At 35.5% G+C, this 22,855-nt stretch overlaps 1 protein-coding gene across 3 annotated transcripts in view; it reads left to right on the forward strand.

Moving 5' to 3' along the window:
* The window catches only part of side-II (sidestep II), a 229,405-nt gene that overhangs the window by 190,378 nt on the left and 16,172 nt on the right, over positions 1–22,855 (forward strand). For all 3 annotated transcript variants that reach the window (XM_066291896.1, XM_066291913.1, XM_066291906.1), the window contains 5 exons: positions 10,940–11,148; positions 19,846–19,945; positions 20,007–20,221; positions 20,347–20,492; positions 21,124–21,271. In XM_066291896.1, the coding sequence (XP_066147993.1) occupies positions 10,940–11,148; positions 19,846–19,945; positions 20,007–20,221; positions 20,347–20,492; positions 21,124–21,271 (818 nt within the window). The remainder of the gene's footprint in view (positions 1–10,939; positions 11,149–19,845; positions 19,946–20,006; positions 20,222–20,346; positions 20,493–21,123; positions 21,272–22,855) is intronic.

Consider the following 22,855-nt stretch of genomic DNA (forward strand, 5'->3'; position numbering starts at 1 on the left):
TCGGATGCATAATACATTGTTAATTATAGAGGCCTTTAGCGGCTCTAATGGTGGAGCTATACGCGCGTCTGGCAACTTTGATCTATGAACAAAGATTCTTCTATTGCATTGAATCCCCGAAATACTCGACACGGCTTTACACATATTTTTCGCATGTCGGGCGAAACATATAACGATATCTAAAAGCCTCTTTAGCTACATTTATACCCTTTTTCGTTGTAAAGAATATTTCAAGTTAAACGCTTTAGCTGCACTGCCAGTAAATTTATAAGGTTTACCTAAACTATGTTGGCAGTCGGCCAAATATGTAATAGCAGTAGCGTATTGGGAAATCATTTTTTATACTATTCTTAAATTGTTCCGCATTAACACTTTAACAGGGTTTGGAAGAGTGCCGCATTTGAAAAGGCCTGGCATTTAGATACTAAATGTTACAAAATTACATATATTGCTTGATTTATGAGGGTATTAGTCAAATACGACGCATTGGAACTAGGCGGGAAATAAGCGAGTTTTTGTTATTTTATATATTGATCTGTTGTTCGGAATGTTCATTATCAGCTCCTGCGAGCTCAGTATTTATCAGGGCTATCAAAGAGATTTCCAATTGCCAAGGCGAACTCCGCTGTGGTCGACCCAATTACACTCCAGATCCGACCACTCCAGATATTGTGGTAAAAAACCAAAAAACTGTATTGAAAATTGGCGTTTAAAAAATTACTGGACAGCGCATTTTCACCGAACAATTTGAAATTAGAAGGCCGTGCGCAAGACGGGTGCGGCAGTTACTCACAATTGAACAAAAACAGCGCATTGAGGAGGTTTCTAAGGAGTGTTTGGCAAAGTTTCGCAACAATAAAGCAACATTTTTGCATCGATTCATAACCATCGATGAAACATGGTTTCAACATATCACACCTGAGACGAAAAAGTGGTCAACACAATGGCTTCAAAAAATGTGCAAACCGTTCCATCTGCAGGAAAGGTGATGGCATCATTGTTTTGAGACGTACGTGAGATAATTTTCATTGACTGTATCCCTAAAAGAAAAACAATAAACGGAGAACATTATAAAAATTTATTGCAACGTTTGAGCGAAGATATTAGGAAAAAGCGACGACATTTGGCGAAAAAGAAAGCCTTGTTACATCAAGACAACGCACCAGTCTACACTTCCGTCATCACAATGGCCAAAATCAATCAAGTTGATTTCGAACTCTTCCTCGGCCATCCCGTTGGCTAGAATTAGCCCCCTCAGATTTTTTTCTATTTCCAAACTTGAAAAACTAGCTTGATGGAGAGAGATTTACCAATAATGAAGAGGCGGAGTCCGAGGATCTCTTACATAAATTAGCTATAGAAGACATTGCTGGGGAGAGTGTGTCAATCTCAAAAGAGACAATTTTTAGAAATCACGTAATTTTTTTACTTTTAAGCGTTAGGTCGGGTACTTCTAGTGCTATCCTCGTAGATGGCTGAAATATAACAAGCAGACTGTAAGAATGCTGCAAGTTCATGAAAATGGTGGAGTGGAGAATCTTCAATAGATACGCATAGCAATAACTGCACATCGTTTTATTTACAACTATAGAAATTTCGCAACCAATGTAATAATAGTAATATCGCAATTACCTTATCCAAATATGGTACAAATGCCCTTTAAAATTGCGTCCTTAGTTAAAGCTAGGGCAATACCTCTGAGATTTATGGCCCGGGTATAAGTTTAGATTAGGACATTACAATTATTTTGGATTTCGAAGTTTCTAGCACCAAAATGCCCGAAGATAAATTAATGAAACCCTTTTGCTAAATAGGCTCTTTGCGTTATTGGGAGATTAGAAAAAGATAAAAGTTTGAACGATAAAGAGGAAGGGACAGTGTAAATTACTGTCCCCTCTTTTTTTTGCTTTGGGTAACGTTTAGAAGGGACTGTGGACAATTTATTATTTAGGATTGTGTGAAAATATCTTAGGAGAGATATATGGATAAATGTGAACGCAGCAATTTTGATAATGGGGATCATCACTTTGCGCAAGCTGGTTTATTCCCGATGACCTTAAAATGTAAATATACTGCTAACTACGACAGATCGGGAAAGTTGAGGCTAAATAAAGTAAATCCTTACAAGACAAAAGTATCTATGTATATAAAATTTGTCTTTTGATTCAAGTAACGAGTACTGTATAACAATGAGCAACACCCAGAATTAATAAAAAGATAAGGATATTTGAAAAGAAACATTACTCTCCCTCCCCACTAATGGGGCTTGTTTGCGTAATATAATACAATAAAAGCAGGTTTACCGTGTGAAAATGCATATAAAATGAAACTAGTCCAAAAGATCAAATTCAGGAAATGGCAACCGCCACATTACATCGCTAACAAGATTGTAACGCCACTACACAAAGCGCTTGCAGATGTAACATCTCAGGTTAAATGCCGCTATATGCAGGAAGGACTTTTATGGCAGCGGGACATAGAGACTATTAAAAATATAACAGCTGGATATGGGAAAATAAAAGAATATTATCCTTTACTGGAGATGTAGAGTGCGAAGGATAGATGACATTTGCTTTCAACTGTTATATTTAAAAAAAAAACTGTTAGAATAGAAAGTAAATTTTTAACAGGACCTTTTGAAAATAATACTTGGAATCATAAGAGAAAAAAGAAATAAACTGCAGCGAGGCTATAATAAATCTTCGAGCCTCAGACTCCAAGACGGATCCAATGAGGGGGATAGACATTGATGAATTTAAGGGAAATCACTTGGGCTTTTAGGGAGGACGCCAAGGTGAGCCTCGGTCTTATATTTATTTTTTGTTACGAATGAGCAAATTAATTTGGGACAAATAGTCTGTGTGATTTGCGTGTTCTCATTTAATTAGCCGTCTAATAAACGAGAAATAGTTTACAGCTGTATATCGCATATTCAACTAATTTCCGCCCTAAATTTATTCCTATTTCCTCTTAATAATTCCCCAATAAACACACATATTTTAAAATCTCAACAAACAAGCTTTCAGCTAATTGCCGAATTCATTTGTGAAACTCTGTATGAGAGAGCAGCACCAAGCAGAACATTTACATTATAAGGGATTTAAGCCTTCATCATCTTAGTCAGCGAGTTCTATAGCATGAACTCTTTTGTCAATAATAATTGTTATACAACTTGTTTTGTCATGTTGACGAGAATTATTATCTTGTTGTCCAGATATTTAATAATTTTTCTTTTATATGAAGAAAATGCTTGCTTGTTTGAAGAGAAATGCTTTCGAATAAATTCCACGCTTGCGAGCAAGAGGATAATTATCCTCAAGCCTTTCTCTAGAAAATACGAAAGACGATTTCAATATAATATTATCTTGTAGAGCTTTGAGAAATGCGTGACACAGGCAGCCTGCGGCTGCAGTAACGATATAAATCTACGAGTTCTGTGAGATCACCGATGACGTATTCAGTAATTTTGTTCTTCTCCAGGAGACGTAGTCTTGTGAGAACTTGATAATGTCTCAGAAAGCAATACTTCAATAATATTTTGCCTCCCGAAGTAATTTTCTATATAAAGAAAAAACTAAATGTTTTCTTCCGCGGTCATGCGTCAAACTGAGGTCTTATAAAAAAAAATCAGCATTTGTGACCCAAGCAAATTATTGGTGGCATACTAAAAAAATAGTCAAAAACACCAAAGAATTGTTCTTTATTCTCCGATATCAATATCCAACTCGAATATGTGCTGTAACAAATAATTCGGGCTGCCGGACAAATTTCCAACATCAGTGGGCGGGACATCAGTGCCGCCCACTGATGTGTATTAACTGTGAATTAACTGTTAGTGTTAATTGAATGAACATATTAAATAGCATTACAAAGCGATTCAAGGCAAATCCGAAATTATTCAAAAGCACTGAACCTACCAAACTTGCTTCCTAACAGGATCCAGAGGTAAACTTTTTTTAAATATTGTATTTTTTCCAACAGTTCTCTGTTTTGTCAATATTATTTATTCAAGCTATGCTCCAGCACTTATAAAATTACCTACATTTTGCCAACGAGCAGAACTCTCGGCTTTATTGCAAAACTGTGGTTGGCCTGATTGCATCGTATACGCACGGTAATAAAATAAATATTTGAGTATTGAAATAAATCAGATAAATATTACAGAAAAATAGAAAAAATCGCGGATTTTCCTCACAATAACCAAAAACGTAAGACGAACTAACTAGGCGCTCACTATTTCTTCCTATTTTTATTTGCATAGTTCCTTCACATATGTCCGGATCCCACGGGTATCGCGGGTCTCCTCAACTTCAAACACTAAAATCCGACATTTCAAAACAAGAAACGAATATATAAACTGTTTCAATAAGTAGCGAGACCCCGTTTCCGATTGGTAAATCGTGATCCCACGCGCTTAACAACCATTCAGTTCGGGCTCTGGAATCTGTTTTTCTGGCGCAACTGTATAGCGTTCGGTACTGAATTACACAGCTACCTTTACTGAGTTACTCTCGGATATAGCAATTAGCGTTTATATTGCGAACGACATCTTTCAAGGCAAACAAAAATCTCCGTACACCAATGAACTTTCCAGAAATCCTCTCGTCGATTTGTCCGATAGTTACCACAGCGAAATCATCAAGCGTGAAACGCTTCGCTGAAAAAACAGTTAAAACTAGAACAAACCATTCCTGAAATAAAAGTTAAAACCGTATTACTTTACTCGCATTTCGGTTGCCGAGCAACCCTTACGAGCATTAAGCCCTGAACCGCTCCGAGTTGCAAAACCGCAGATAACACTGTTCCGTAAAACTCGTGTCGAGAGCTCTACCTTGTTGAAAATTTAAAAGGCAATCATTGTCAAAAGGCTTTTGTTTGATTATTTCGAAGTACTCCATAAAACTAAATGGACAATTCGGCTTAGTTTAGTGCATGTCTATTGTTTTCCGGTGTTTTCGATTCGGAAAGTGCCGGGTTTTATGAGTATGTAGCGTCGATGCTCTATTGAACGGCTATTGCAATTCCGGTTGTTTAGAAAACTTATTTGCCCTAACGAGGAAGGGAGATGTTGGCAATCAAAGTAAATACTGGTAGTAGATCTAACTGTATTTATTTTTCAATAGCGCAGTTGCGTTGGAAAGGCAAGAATGAAGTTCTGTTCCAGCAAGTTTATAAAACGCTTCTGAGCCTTATAAACGATTGACCTATTAAGGAGTCGACGGTGCAGCCTATCGATCTCTTTTATCGGCCAATTTAAAATCTGTGAATATGTGCACACACTTATGTCTTAATGCCAGTGAACCTGTCGGCCGTCCAAAAGCTTGTAGTTTTTGGATGGTACTTGAAGTGCAATACAAGCCTATAGCGGCAATTTTGCAAGTTAGAAAATCAGCGGACACCGCAGCTAAGTTTCCCGGAAACATTTTCTAAATTTCTTTTCCAGTTGCCTGGTTCATAACGTGAATCTCTGAACATGGCGAAGATACGTCTCCAATGGTTAAACCAATAAATCCCGTGGGAAAGATCTTCTAATGTTAATATGTAATGTTGGCATGCAACAATTGCCAAGCGAGCGAAAAATTCTCTCCAAAAAATTTTCATTAGAAAGTTGAATGAATTTACCTTTAACACATCGATTGGGAGCAAAGTTTTCACAACTCAATTACCCTCACTCCTGTAAAATTCATTATCGCACTTATTTGATTTTGCTTGTGTCGTTTATTATGGAAAATAACGAACATTCACATACATTAATTAATAAATATATGCAATACCTTGTTCACTACTATGCACATGGAGTTTTAGTGAGTGCAAGCAAGAGGCAATTAGGCGATTGATAAGTGCGAGAAAGGCAGGCTTCTGTTTCCCTTTCCATCGTCAACGATCGGCTGGCGTCGTTAACTGGTAAGCAGTGTGCCGTAGTCCGAGGGTGGATGTAGTTCTATGTGATTTGGAAGAACGCAAGTTACATGCATATATTTTATTTTATAATAAATTGAAATTTTTATATTAAAAACAGCAGCTAGTAGAAAATGTATCTTTTCCAAAAAAGAGATTCATAAAAGGTGTTCAAACCGATCACCCTTTTGTAGTAAAGTATACATGAAACGATGATAAAATTATCCACGAACATAATTAGGTATGACCGTCGTAATTGATTGACAGGCATCAAAAATCTTGCGCCTCTATCCTGCTAAATTATTCATATTAGAAGATTTTTTAATTTAATATAACCCCAGAGAAAAAAGTAATTTGGAGTTAAATAAGGTGATTTAGTGGCCCACTTAATATTCCCAAATCCAATAACTAAACGTTTAGGGAAATTTTGATTTAAAAATTGCCGCATTGGTTGGCTGCTGTGGGCAAGACCCACCGTCTTGTTGAACCCAAACCTTATTGGTTTCAATATTAGGAAGTTCAGTACTAGCTGGAACAATTTGATGTTCGAGAAGTTCCAGATATTTTTGAGCATTCAAATTTTCACCATTAAAGGAAGGTTCAATAATGTGATTGGCCAATATCCCAGCCTAAACTTTAAGTTTTTGAGACGTCTCGAGCGCTTTTACCATAAGTCTCGTGAGGATATTCGTAGGCCCAAAGTCGAGCGATAAATGTATTATGTTTTCCATACGACGAAGAAGTTCATACGTCGGTGAAAATGATGTTGGAAACTAAAATTTTCATCAACGTTCGCCTTCAAATAAAACTGCATCCGTTCTCGAATTGAGGTGTACTGCTTGCGAGTTAGCGATGGTAACCTGTCTCCCTCGCACTTATCAATCGCCTAATTACCTCTTACTTGCGCTCACTAAAATTCCACGTACCTAACAACGAAAAAGGTTCCGTATTATAAACTCTGGAATGTAAATAAAACTCATTATAACTCAATATAACCCTTGCCATTTCATTTTCTCACTCTTTCAATAATATTTTTTAAAACTGCTTCCTATACAAACATTCAAAGCCTAAAGCACGCGTTGGAAGAATAGTCAGTCCCTATATATCGCCAATTTCATTCTGGTGAACAACGGATAGCGACTCGATATTGAAATCGATTTTCTTTGATCTCTCTACAAGTGAGGCAAGTGATAAATTTAGATTTCTTAAACTGTGTCGGAACTCACTTGATTACGAATAAATATGTTTACTGTCGAAAAATCAAAGTCGAGCTGACTTACGCAAAAGAATGACTTCCACAGACACGAGGAAATAAGAACAAATCATGGGATGGTTTCTTGGATTGTCTCTTAGGCAAAGTTGCCATGCTATTGTACCTCATCTAATAAATCTAGACTGCTCTTATAAACCCGGGCTTAATTCTGTTGTCAGAGCATCTCTCAACTTTAAAACGTCCCAAGGAAATTTATACCAGAATAAGTATATCCAATATCTATAAATCTTGCCGTGCCATCTGGAATAAGAAGGACCCTCAAACGGGCTGCAGCTGATTCAGTGTTTGTAAAGGACCTCCCCGAAGTCCTTCGGGTCGTAAATCTAACCGTATCGAAAGAAATACAGTCAAGTACAAAACAAATATCCAACTTCTGGAAAGGAAGGCTCCACTGTCAAATAAATATAGGCGGTTAAGTAAACAGAGCTTTGTCGCCGCGACTTTATTTTCTTTGTAATAGCCACAGATTTTCCATCTGGATCTTGGAGTATAAATTTATTACCTCGCATGAAGTGGGCAATAACTGCTTTCTCTGCAAGGCATTGTTTCTAGACAAAATAAAAGTCTGAGAAACGAGAGAAATCGTCTTTGAATTATGAGGAAGGCATAATTTTTAAGAGAAACTTTTTGAGACTTTGAAAGGTCCTTCGCCATAATTGGCCAACTTCATTTCACCATGTCTACAGGATAGAAAATACGTTTCAGACCATATTCCAGGACATTTTTTTTTCGTTCGGAGCTTCCACCTTGACCAGGAGAATAATAAAAATCACAACGCAACCAGCAAAAAACCAATACCAGGAAAATCTGAAACAAAAGGGCGCTCAGTGCTACAAACCAATTCCGTGGCGGCCATATCAGTGAAAGCAAATGCAAATTGCGTTGGGCATATCAACGAGCGCAACAATGGAAGCCGACTGAAAATAAAATATTGCCAATTTTAGGGGCTACCTATTTGCCTGGAACAATACAATCCCGCTAAACTATCGAGGTCGCATTTGTTAAGAAGTCGTTTTCTCTTTTGTCGATCAGACAATGGGATTGCTTATTAATTAGGAAGAGCAAACAATAGAGGCAATTGCTCCAAGCCTCAAAGTTCTTAATGCTTAGGATCTATTATGCTGCTTGGTAAAGTTCCTGGATCAGTTTCTTGTTGTTGCTGAGATGAAAAATGAGGGGTACTGATCGGTGAAATGAAGAAGTTAAGACAAAACCGACTAAAAGACGTTTTAGCGATTTGGCCATGAAAGGGAGAATTTTAAAGGAGCGGTTATCCCGTATTCTAAAGTAATATATTGAATAAGTTGATTTTAAGCTCGTCAGCTACACCTATCTAGGAGCGTTTTATCCACATAACACGTAGTGAAGATGCACCTATTTCTGACAATGATTTGGATGTCGCATAAAACTATACAAGTTCATTTTAATTATCTTGAAAATTGATCCAAAATTTCCTAAAAATTTATTCTTGGCTTCATGTCTATGATAATACTGCATGTTTACTTTCCCAAATGTGCCCTGTGGGGAAAACCTCATATGCACCATGAGCATCAGGCTGCTTCAGATTATTCGCCTTCTGCACGGAAAATAAGAATCATCATCGCCTTTAAATCCGCATTCCTAGATTTTTCCAATATCTGTGTAAATGTTTGCCTTTGTTCAGGAAAATCGAAGGCTATGCCTTCTTTATATTATATTTCATTGTGATTCGACTCCAGGAATACATTTCTCCATCTTCAAACAATCAATTGTATATGAAGTTTCTCTATGTTGTAAATTTATTTAAATATATTAGCCCAATTCAGAAATCCACGCTCAGCCAGATTTCAGCTTTGAATTTAAGACCACTTTTGGCATTTACATGGATTAAAGTGGCTCTATGAAGTATTGACATTTTACTATGATATCAGAAGCGGCAGATACTTTTTGAACGAAAAATATTGAATAAAGGATGATGTTATCCCTGATTTATACAGGAACTTGTTCTCTGTGGGAATCATCTTATCCTCCAATATATATATCTTAAATGTTAGCTTTGTTACATTTTTCGTACTTAAAAGGTAGACAGAAATATATGCAAGGTGTCCCGAGAAACAAACTGCACATTTGCCTGACCGTAATGATCTAGAATTAGTTGTCTTCTTTGTTGGAACACATCTGTAGTCAACGATAAAATCAGAGCCGTGTGTCATCACCAACTCTCCACCACATAATCAACAGCGCCCGTGTATTTAAGACTCTGGGTGACCAGGACCAACTTTATGGTGAAAGGTCAATGGAGCTCGATTTCAAAAGTAAAACTAATCTATTTTGGTTCCTTTTTTGATTAATAAGAACTGCATCGACCTGTTTTCCACAAAAATCTAAAATACAGTGCTTTTAATCGGGACTCGAAGCGCGTGCTACGATGCCACGCTCCATACGCGCCGATACACCGCGTGCTTAAACCATTCCTAACCAGGTTAAAACCAGCGGTTATAACCACTCTCGTTAACACTTGAAATTCTTAACTCTATAAATGGAACCCTTGAAGGGTGTCGTTTGAGCCATTTGTCGAGATACCGTTAAATATCAATTTAGATATATGAGTGCTTTCGATGCATCTCATGCTATGAAAAGGCATATTTAAGGTATAATATTTTTAAAGTATAAATTCCTTTCGATTTATGGGGAAAACTGTTGTAGCACAAGATCTCAGTCAACCGACTTCGTTCTGAGACCAAACTCGCAGATTGGGGATTTGGTCTTCTCAAATGGAGATTTATCCTTCAATATAGTGGATGATCATTCAAAAAACTCACAAAGTATGGTGAACCGTAAACCTAAGCGCAAAAGTAGACGATAATAGATGAATTTATCTAAAACTTTTATGCACTGTTTCTTTAACAGACTCGCGCTGTGCAAACTTCAACACCATCGCCTACCGTTGTGGAAACTGCGGCTGGCTGAAACGTTTGTTAACAATGCATTTAACTACATATTATTATTAACAAGTTCAACCATTGTGGTCTCCACAGGCGTTAATGGATTTTAATGCTAATCCAAGATTATAATAAGCTGCTATAATTACTATAATTACAACTCACAATTCAATACTTTATTCATAGTCGCTCTTATTGACCTGAGCATGGATCCAATAAAATAACTGTATCTATTGTATTTTGAGTAATAAATTACATAGCTAGCATGATTCAAGAGGAATACAGAAACTGTTTTATGTATGTACAAAGGACGGGCATACACATTTGTCTACGATTTAGCTACAACTTCTCTAATAGAGGCAATAGGTAAATTCTCCTGTGTAACGCCCTCGGAGAATAGATTTCGGCTGTTTGACGAGGATGCATAATTTTGCTTAGATAAGCCAGAAACAGGTATTTGGGTGGAATAACAGAGAATAACGTAAATATGACCTATTATTCTCCTTCCCAATTCGAATGATTACATTTCGAGAAATTACAATAGGTATAAATTATTCCTAGGAGAAATCTAATTAACTTCTAAATTTGCATTATCTCCCCAGGTAAAATTAATTTGTTAATGTTCACTGTGTTTGTTGCTCGCATTTAAGACACTATTACATCCCATTACGGATGTCTATGTATTTTATTTAGGTTAGTTCAGGCTGGTACTTGTAAAACAATGCAGAAATTTCTCTCTAGCTGAAACCACGATCCAAATTTTTCAACTCTTGACATATTTACCAACACTCATAAATTTGATACTGCTATTTTTAGAACCTATCTCCAACTGAATTGTCCTTTTCAGCTTTGACGTCCGAGGAAAACCAATGTCTCAAGCCTCCCATTGGTCAGACCCCAATATATTTGCAAATAGAGCATTTTTTCGCACATTGGCAAAGCCTGCTGAACTAGTCATTGAGCATATTCGACGTCACGAAGAAGGAATCTACCGCTGCAGAGTGGATTTTCGAAACGCACAGACTCGAAGCTTTAATTACAACTTAACAGTAATTGGTGAGTAGATCTTTTGTATATTTTTTCTGAGGATATACTCGTAGATATGTATCGTGAAAAAAACGAAATTGATGAAATAACACAAATTTTGTTGCATTATAAATAATTTTCGAACGTGTAGGTTTTGAATTTATAACTAGTTTTGAAGAGAGGTTATGAACCAAATCCCACAATCATACTGCGGCTTTAACGTTAACGACTCACAAAAATGTACACCACATGCACATATTTTTTTCAATTTTACTCCCTCAATATGAATATCTTTATCAAACTACTTTATCGACGCTTAATTTACAACGCATGAAATAACCATTCATTGATTAATTTCCCTTGCTAGTAAATATTTACAGGAACTAAAAAAGATCCGTTTAGGCCGCTAATTTAAATTTAAACTGGTAATTAATCTTCTTTATTAATGACTGTTGAATTAATATGTAATTACCAGCAGCTCTTTTCTTAAAACCGGCCTCAATTTAATCGGTTCAGAAAGCTCGTAAATAACGGGACCCCAAATAAAGTTGATGAATGAAAGAAGATAATGTTTCAAGCGTCTTGTGAATAGAAAATTATTGGCGGATTCAGTGTTGTGGATTTGAAATGAATGCTTCAAAACATTCATGGGAACGATTTTCTTTTACAGTTGAGAAAGATTTTCCACGTAGAGTTTCATAGATTTTTAAAACCTTCGCATAAATCGGTATCCAACTGCCACGCCAACAGCTACAGTCGTGATCTTACTCCCGTCGCCATAGTCGAAAATTATAACATTAACCGTACTAGTCCTGCAGCCGTTAGCATTAAATGTACTTTCATGATACAGAAATTATTATTACTGTTGATTTTACAATTATCCAAAAAAAATCCAAAAACTACGTTCGTATGTACACAAGTCGAGTCTTCGCTTCATTTTAGATTTAAAAAATCATACTCAATGAGCCCCAAACCATTCATAATTGTTGGGGTTCATTATGTTTATGTGGCATGCGGCAAATTATAATTTATACGGAATAATCAATCTGTTATAATAGAGGTAAATTGAAAATCACTATTTCAAAAATTAGTTTGTGCGGTCAAATTTAATAACTCGAATGGAAACGAGTAGCAAATTTAGCTTTGCATATGAAACTTTAATTGACTTCATTAATACATATTGCATATTGTTATTTATGACTATTACTCCAACTGGTGCGAAGCCATTAAGAAAATTAATAATTAAATTTAATGCATATATTTAGGGGAAAATCTGTTTGAAAAAAATGCAATTAATCTACGAACTACTGCACTTTCCAATGGACTTTTCTGGTCGTCAGGAAATTAAATTTCATCGAAATCTCATGAGCACCAAATTTTTAGTTCAGCTTTTTTCAATCTATTTTGCATTGGCTAAATAACATATTAATGTGTTTTTGAGAACCGCCAGATTGCCAAACGCATTGAAATAAATTCTAATTATTAAGTCACCAAATTATCACTATTAAAATTTCCTACCAATAATCCACTTTTTAATATCGAACTATAGACGATTCCGAAGATTTTTTGGATGCTGGATAATTCCCCAATTTCGCGATCGATTTGTTTGATCAGTTATTAATCATTATGATATGCAACACGCTCCTATCGTCAATCGATTCACGAACCTCGTGGATTTCAACGGATTTTCATATCGTCATCCCATATGGGATTTTCCAAGTTGTGCTTTTCATACTCATATGTGAAAAAATGAACTTGAAGGTATTTAGTATAATGCTAATCGAATTTTCAAAAAATCAAATAAAAAAGGAACGAGAAGAAAATGTATTAAATACGTATTTTTAATTAGAGTGATTATTAGATATTTCAGGTACAATTCACAAATCAAAAAGATATGATACGTCCCTGCATTTTACGTAGAGCAATTTCCTCGGTTTCGAAAGTCAAATTGATTTTTTTTGTGGGGCAGCAGTTTTAGGGCTTAGTTAGGTCACAGAAACCAGTTATATAGTTCTTTAATATCCTTCCATCCGTATATAAAGTTTATTATTTTCATCTCTAAAGTAAATTTGTTAATTCAAAAAGATGTTTTGCGCCGCTGCTTCTAATGCATAAATTCTACATAAAATTCATGTTTCATGATTATGAACAGGGGATAGGAGCTCAATGAAAGGTGGGTGTTTGCTGATTTTCAGTTTTCTCCCAATTACATATGTATGTTATTTTGTTCACTTCTGAAACAGCATTATCGACTGATATTAATTACTAATGCGAGCAATTTCTTTCAATAATAAATTAAATATATAATACAGTGGAATAAAGACTTTTTGGATTCTTAAACAACGAAGATCCGAACACTTTCCATTTATCCTTGACCACAGACTAACCAAACACTGTTTGACAATAGTTTGTCTATTATCATATTTGCGAATCACAAAGTACCTACAGAATTTATTTCCATTTATTTAAGGGCAAAAATTTAACACACTTTTAAAGGGTATTTTTAAAATCGTTTTCTGGGGAAAAGCATGCATTAACATATAAGGCGCTTAAGTTAAACACAATATTACATACCTCTATAATGGTTTGAATCATCAGGGGATTGAGGAATTTTAATATGTATTACCAGTTGGGATGTTCGATAAAAGAGAATCCCGACTCGTTTCCCGTCTACTGCAAGATTTTTTTATGATCATCCTTTATTACTTAGTGAACGAAGAGTAGTTATGAAAGAGAATTTATGAAAAAACGTAAAATTTTGCATGTACTGTTGACCCTTTCAACTCTCGGTTATAACAAGCTACGTTCGGAAATGTTTATATTCATTTCGCACTTCCCCAAGAATGTAATATTTTTAAAAGCATTCCATATTTTTAACAAACTATGCAGAAAACGAACAACTAAATATTAAAAAAAAAATACATATTGAAATTGGCAGTTGACCAACACATGAAGATTGAATGGATCGAATTGTACATTTGTAAAGGTGCATCACTGGGCTGGAAAGTTAATGTAGCTACTGTTCTCCAGGGACATTCGAAATAATAGGCGAATATTCGAAAATTCATAATTCGATGTAGTTAATTTCGAATATTCGGTGACAGCCCACGGATTCATTACAACCCCACAAACAAAAGCAATAATAATTCCTCATAAAATTATTATAATGGCATGAGCATTAGACCTCTAAATGTTTCCAATCAATAAAACTATCAAACTACAATTAAAATAAATTCAGTACCGGTAAATACAGCTTATAGTCATTAATTACCGACGGGGTAATCCCGAGGAAAACGAATGTTGGGGCAAGGGTCACGGTAAATCTGAGCTACAGACAACCACGTGCGAACCCCAGCTGGCGATTTGCCGGCTCAAAGCCGGCTGTAATGAAACGCATCTGTCAGTCGTTAAAACAGTTCAGTCCGCCGGATTGTTGTTGATTAATTTTACCGTTTTGTTTTGTTTCCTATCGATTGTCATTCTAATTACACGGATATCTACTATGGTGTGCGGTAGTCCTAAGGAAAAGTATTTAAAAGTGTAATGAAGAATCTTATCAAGATCAGCTATGTTCCCACGTACCCCTTCGCCATCAACCGAGACCCAGGGTTTTACAAATCTAATCAATTTTACATGTACTACTATTTTTCACCATACTGTGAGTCTGTAGCTAAAGATTTTTAAACGTCGCGTAGTAACTCTACCCAGCTATTGGACTATACATGCAAATTAAGGTATGCAGAGACAAACCCTTAATGGTCACGAGTTAAATGTGCAGCAACAAGTTGCTAAATGGGTAATGTTGGAATGGCAAAACATTAATATATGCAGCGCCAACAGGACTGAAAAGTTCAAAAGACCACTCGTAGATAAAAACATCTACAAGTTCCTACAAGAAAATACAGGATCCGCCTTTGGGATATGATTTGATGTGATTTCCGGTTACACGGGAAATTGACCTTTACTTCACTTTTTTAAATGGAAAATGGCTGGTTTTTTTTTAGTGAAAATGGGTATTTTGTTGAAAGATGAATCAATGACTGTTAAGATTAAACTACAAAGATGACCCTAGAAATTGTTGCTTCATAGTTCTTGGAGAACGTTGTGGTCTTTGATTTCTAATATAGACATCCCATGTGATAATTTAATAAGAAATGTGCTGTACTAAATAGGATAGCATTTTCCACTCTTTTGATCTCTTTTTACGTACATAAACACTGTAAATCCGAGAGGAACAGGAAGAATGTCACCATTGTAGAGGTTCTTGTGCCCCGTTCATAACTTCGAGTGTGGCCTTTAAATAATTTATAGGGGTCAGCTGCAAACGAACTCAAGCGTAAATATCTAAAAATGCGGAAAAATTGTGTTAAACCAATTGCTGTTTCCAGTATAATCCTGGAATAAACCAGTGTGAAAACTATTATCGTAAATTGATGGGTTTTTGTGTTACATTTTACTGCGTTTACCATGTTTGTGCTGCCAGGCTCAACATCGTAAACACTCGTATCACCACATCCCATGAAATAGTAACACGCACAGTGTCTAAAAATACTTAATGATAAGGTTTCAAAGGATTATTACTCTTATGAATTTGTAATTTCGCATGCAGATCTTTCAGTGATGTTCGTATCTAATTTTTTTGAAACTGTTGTTTATCAAAATTTAATTGTCTAGAGGATTTTCCATTCTCTTTCAAGAGGAATTGTCGGTTGATGGTGCAAGAACGAATAGCAATCATTGGCACTAAACTGGAATTATTGCGATCGTATTTTTGGGACGCGACGTTCGTTCATTACGACAGAGTGAGTAATGAACTTCCGAGCAATCAATTTTCTCCAGGCCAGATTGAAATCCATTTAGACGTTCTGGTCAGTTTCAAGTTTACACTTGTCCTATCAATCTTAATAGGAAACGTTAGCTCAGACGGCATTTGAAGTTTATTTGTTGATAGAAGCTCGCTTTATTATTGAATCAGTTAATTTGGAATTGTCCACAAATGAAATTTATTCCTATTATTTTCCAGATGCCAAAGATGTGCCTAATTTTACGACAGTTGGATGGGAGAGCTCTCGTCCTAAACGAGAAATTAAAGTAAATAAAACGTTCAGAACCAGGACAGATAATTTACAAATTAAAATTGAATTACAATTGCAGTAGTGTATACCAGTAGCAATACCATAGTACTTCCATTGGTTTGCAGAATTGGTTCATAAGTAGATTTGTCCACTTTTTAATTAGTTTCCCAACGCTGTAAGCATAGATATAATATTAACCGAAAGGAGGGTATGTCTTCAAGGGTAATATCAGAATCTGTGTCATTGAAACACGTTCAAAGAGGCTTTTCTACTTAAAACTTTTCTACTCAAAGAACTTTTCTACGGAAAAATCTCGTAGATGTAGGTTCGACTATACATTTATATTTTCTTCAAATGGAATCGTAGATGAGTATAGAGTAGATTCATACTTTTAATCTTAAAAAATAAAAGGAATTTATGCGTCTATCAAAGCCGAGTAACAAATTTTCGAAAGACTTAAAATCTTGAAATAAATTGACAATGCAGGATGTCAGTGGCTGTTTCTAATTATTTTAACCTCTGAACACATGAGAAAACTAACTGTATTAGAACTTCCGAAACTAAATTGGATGTAATTTTAGTTGAAGATATTGACGTCACTGGAATCTATATATCAAGAAAGAGCCCCTTTAGAATAGCTTTCGAAGCTAAATTGGATCCACAATGCAGAATATCAGTGGCGGTTCGAAATTATTTCCAGTTCTGGATAAAGTTGTGAAAATATTTATGCAAAATTTGACTAAAGCATGGGTATTCCAGTAATCTTTCCAGAAACAATTTCATGCTAAAATTATATCTCATAGTAGGATATCATTGGTGGTAACCACCTAATAGCTTGGTAAAGTTAAAAAATGAATATTACATAATTTTTTTTAATTACTAGCGAATGTCATCATTTTTTAAATATACTAACCTTACTGGAATGTCTATAAACGAAAAAAAAATGTTGACGATGTTTTAAAGTCTTTAACAAATCCCCAGAGATGATTGTTACTAGCGGTTCCAAAATAGTCAGAATAATGTATCCATTTTATACTGTAATAATTACGAATTTGCTTTTCCCACTTTTATGGAAATCATAATTTATTTTACAGCCAAAGGAAATCTCCACTATATAATTTTAAATGCGTAAATTCAATAACACTACAAACTCAATCTTACTTAAAGGTGTTTAAGTTTCATGTCACGCCTGACAAGCAGACTGATTTAAATTGGATTCCATAAATTTAATCTTATTGCTACAGTTGGATTAACTGCAGCCGCAGTGGCGGTACAGGCATTTGGAGCAATCTTAATGATTTAAAAGCACCAAATCCCAGGTTTTGACCTAAACTCCTAGCTACGCCCCTGCCAACTACAGTAATGTCCTTTGGAGCTTGCAAATGAATATTGGAGCTTTGAAACGGTAGTAAAGGCAACATAAATTAATTTAGTAATATTCCAATAAAAGCTGCACCATAATACAGGAAGTGAGTCGTTAATTTTAATCCTGCTGGTCTATATGCAGTTAATTTAGGTGGTTTTTAGATGCGGATACTGCAGCAGTTTAAAATTTTATTAGCAGGAAAATGGATAAGGACAGAAGGACATTTTGTCCAATATACTGTTCGCCGCAGGGTGGAATATTCCTGGGTTTAATATGAGCAAGATTTTAATAAAAATGCCACATGATGATGGCTAATTAGAACGTTATTTGGCAAAAGTAGGAAACTAGTATATTAATTTAGAGAATTCGTAATAAACCAAATTAATATGATTGCACCCTAGGACTCTATAAAATCGTTTATGCCAACTGCAAACGTATTTTTTCACAAACGTAGTTTTCAACTTTAATATTATTTTACGTTAATTCCAAGTACTTCAATGTTGATAAAGTGCTACAATTTGAAATCTCTCGCCCACTACCACTCCATATAACAAGCTCTATCTCCTAATGATCGAATTTTGAAATCGAATGTAAATCGTCCAAACATTTGGATTCGAACATTTAATATTCCAATTTTTTGTGATATTTGAAAATTCGCGTTCTTCATCGCTCTATTATTAATCGTGAGCATATCCTTTTAGTTTAATTATTCGTCTTCCACTTTAGTTCTATTCTCACTGAAACTTATTTACATGTTTCCTGATATTTACTTGCCTATTTTTAAATTATTTCACATCAGTTTTAGATATTCTAGGTTAATTTATTTTTTTGAATTTACAAAATTTTAATTCCTAATCTTTGTAAAGAACGATACAGTTGCGATTTTCGTATATTACTGTTCAATTCTCCTTTAATACTTAATTAGCTTAAAATTTATGAGGTCTTATTTTCACGAACTAAATTTAACCTGGGATGCTCCTGATTTTTTTGATGTCATCTCGTTCTTAACCTAATCCATCTGAACCACTCAATATTTTCTTTATTTTTTCTTATAACAAGTGAAATATTTTCCCAGCAAGAGTAAAGAATTTTTGTGCATTGTCCTTCATGACTAAAAATTTGTATCAATTGAAGTGACTTCGTTAACCCTGACCAAATGGAAAGCTGTGGTAATACCTTTTACTCAAAGAGCAGCTCTTCAATTTCATTACCTCAGAGTTTCTTTTTATGAAATTCCTCGAAGTAAAAACTCAAATTTTCTGAATAGAATATCTCTAAAAACAACTGTAACGTCTCAAACGCCTAAAATATGACAAACAATTGTGAGAATTGGACTGAAATAAACGTCCTCTGGAGATACTTAGAACCTTTCCAATTAGCACTCATTTGCATTTTTGTATCAGCACCTACTCAAAATCGATTCTTTTAATAGCCACCTTCAAAATAAGACTGAAATCCACTTAAATTGAACTAAAATAAGGTCTCTCTATAAAGACCTGTTTACGCCTATTCAACATTATGCCCATTCACGTTTCGACCTATTCAAGTTTTGTCCATATATCTTACTATTGCACCAACTATCCCATATTCCTGAAACGATCTAGCTGACCTCTCAGGATTTAGGAAGTGAAATTTCAATTTATTCAATTCAACGTCATCTGCAATTCCAGTATTGCGTTAATCCTTATCGAAAGCCGGATAGACTGAAATGGGGATGGACAGCATAATTTAACCAAGATTAACAGTAATGCCAGACTTGGCCCAAACAAGCAACATTGAACTTACTTATTTGGAATGAAGAAGGTTTTTTCACAAGTCGAATTACCATGTTTTTCCGAAACGATAAGTAATAAACTTATCGCGTGAATCAATAAGGTTAAAAAATTACTTAAAGTTCTCAATATTCAAACAAATCGATGGAGGAGCGTAGCATCCAAACACATAACCAAATTATTTTTCTCACTCATCCATCTAGACTGAAAGTAAAATTAACCCAACCCTGTCAATTCTTCGTAATGGAATGCAAGCAAACACAAAACAAATTCCATTACGTAATACCATCCATCTCCACAAATCACTACCAGCTGGTCCCCGTTCGAAACATCTCAATGCACACCGAGACAGTAATCAGGCAATTCCGACAAGAAAATATATTCAGAACAAAAGGATCCATAAATTGGATTCCCTGCGCAACATAAATCCCGCAATTGCACGGGCCCATGAAAAATTCACCATTATTTCTAGTTTCTATAAATTGCTTTTCTTACGGTTTCATCGTTATTTCAGTGCCTCCAGAGCCGCCCATTATTGTTGATAGACGAGGCCGCCCTTTGAATCGCACGGTGGGTCCGCATGAGGTGGGAGATGATGTCATTTTAATCTGCAGGTGAGAATATTAATCGTGACCTTGAAACTGATCTTATTATAATTGATTATTACACCTGTAGAGCTGTAGGGGGACATCCTAAACCGGTTGTTAGGTGGCTGATGAACAATAAAACTGTGGATGACAAATATGAGCATCAAGCAGGAACTGTGATTGAAAACCAGCTGCGGTGGCCTTCGGTTTCCAGGAAGGATTTAGATGCGAATTTCACGTGCCAAGCTGAGAATACTAATTTAACCGAACCAAAGAGTGCTTCTGTTATTCTCGAGCTTATTCGTGAGTAAATTAAAATTTCATGTAGTGCCGCGTTGATAAGTAGAGCGAATTAAATTGGTTCGGAACGCCTGATTGGCCTGTTTTATTGTGTACTGATTTAGTTATTTGTGGATTTTCTATTGCAGTAAAACCCTTAACGGTGAACATTTCCATATCTGATTCGCCTCTAGTTGCCGACCGACGGTATGAAATTAGCTGCAAATCTACCGGATCCAGACCGCCAGCAATCATCACTTGGTACAAGGGAAAACGGAACCTTCGCAAAGCCAAGGTATGCATCCTTATATTTTTTAATTTCATCTTTTTGTTACAGCAGTTTTGGCACGAAACTTTGCATCTAAATTATCAATCAACAAAATTTTTCGGTTAGTTTAAGTCATAATCGTTTAGCGCCTTTCCCGACTTAATGAGCGAAGTTTTCAGTTCCCGAGTAATCCTCGCATTCGAGAATAAGAAATGGACCCGTAGAGAAAATCGCCAGTAGTTTGTCTTTGTTTTGGGCAGGTTTTAGATTTATGGCCTCTAATCATCAAGGAAAACAAACAATTTGAAAATGCGCAGGAACGTGAATATTAAAATCTTTCCATTATATTCGCATTTCCGAAGAAATTTATGATTTGTTAGAAAATGTTCTTCAATTTAACTTATTTTTCCAGCAAAGAGGTTAATTTTATCGTCCTTGCCTCCAACGCGAAGACTGTATTTAAGTTTCCGATACTGTTAGGTCCAGAAGCAATGTTTTGGAGATGTTGTAGCTTAGAGTCCAAACTTGCGATAAGTCCAATAACTTAAAAGTGAAGGTATCTCAGAATTGATGAGAGGCGTCTTCGTAAAAACAAATTGCAGCATTTGTACGTAAGCTTTCATCATCATAATATTTATAGTGTATTATTTTTCTTTAGGAAGAAATAGTAGAAAACGATACCTCGATAAGCTTGTTGAGCTTTACGCCCACCACTGAGGACGATGGCAAACTAATCACCTGTCGGGCAGAAAATCCCGATGCCAGCAACCTTCACGAACAAGATTCCTGGAAAATCAACGTTGTGTGTAAGTATTTGCCAAACTTACTTATTCGCTTAGAAAAATATTGGCAAAACATAAGTTTTTATTTTTTATTGTGCTAACCAGCAAATAACAATAATAAAAAAAAATGCTTTCGACGTCCAAAAATGATTAGTAGTGAAATGGAAGCAATAATTGCCGCCCATCCGACACATTCTACATTTTTCAAATGCAAATTTGGGTAGGGTTTTTAATAAACTGAAAGCAAATAGCATGCTTTTGTAACTATCGATTTTCAGCTAGGGCCGATTCTGTTGCCGGATTTGGTTTTGAATAATGTATCCTTTGCATTTCGAATCAGGCCATTTGCAGCTTTACAATCTCCAGTGCGGACACTTCCTAAAATTGGCGATATTTCTCGGAATTGAATCTAATAAACATGGGGATTTCCAAATTTATAAATTGGAAGTAAATAAATAGCAACTGCAATATCAAAGGGCGTAAATTTAATCAAATTTTATAACACCCTCCACGAAAACCGATTTTACGTTATTAGGTATTGATCAAAAACCTAAAAAATGTCGTTTCATTAAAACTGTCTTAAGCAGGTTATCTTAAGGATATGTCTTAAAACTTGGGTACATTTAACCTGTTGAAGCTGGAGAAGGGTGACGCAGACATGAACAAAAATTAATTTTATGTTAAGTCCAATGAAGGTCCCACGCTTGAGCCCTTTGGTACTTTTACCAATAATGCACCTGATAAATGAATTAAATCAAAATATTGCAGGATGGAAAAACTTTTAAAGCATTTTTTTGATTAGAACTTGAAATTCGATTTAAAGTGAACGGGCAGGGTTTCCCTCTGTGTGAAATCGAACACTGATGAAAACTTTACAGTTCATTTTACATGCGTATCATGACTGCCTTTTAAACAACATGCGAAACACCATGCGACAATGCAAACATATTATTGAAGCATAAAACGAAGTTATAACGTCCAGTAATTGCATACACAAAGCTTGAAACTTTTAATGCTGGCGATTATTTAGGGTAGAGTTTAATTTGCAATATTCCCTGAAAAATGAAGAGAAGCAAAACGGTCGTAAATTAAGAAACACATTATATTAAGAGCAGAGCGGAAAACGCAAGTAACGATAATTAAAAAACTGTTTCTGCTCAACAATTTATTCCGACTAATTAAAAACAGTTTTGTTTAACGCCGCTAATGAAACGTTTAGCAAAAACGAGAAACCCGTTTGAAAAATTGCCCTTCTGGGGAGAGGTGCATTATATCAAATGATTAAGTGATGAATTCTAAAAGCATAATTAGGTTGGCGCCGCACTAGGCATAGTTTTGAAGCTTAATGAAGGAACAGAATAATTCAGATGAAAAGAAATTGTTTAATGAAATTGGGGTCTTGCCTGACAAGCTTCCATTTCACAAAGTTACTCAAGCTCTGTAATTTTAATCCAATATAATATACAATGTCACCTCCCAACTAAATTTATGCCTATGCAGCAAAATCTAGAGCGAAAATAATACATGTAAGCCCCAATGCAAACGCAAGTTTTAAGGACAAGGATTGATTAGGCAATGAATCACCCAAAAGACGAAAGAGAAAGTTGA

This window comes from Euwallacea fornicatus, chromosome 2 (genome assembly GCF_040115645.1).
Source record: "Euwallacea fornicatus isolate EFF26 chromosome 2, ASM4011564v1, whole genome shotgun sequence".
NCBI classification, from domain to species: domain Eukaryota; kingdom Metazoa; phylum Arthropoda; class Insecta; order Coleoptera; family Curculionidae; genus Euwallacea; species Euwallacea fornicatus.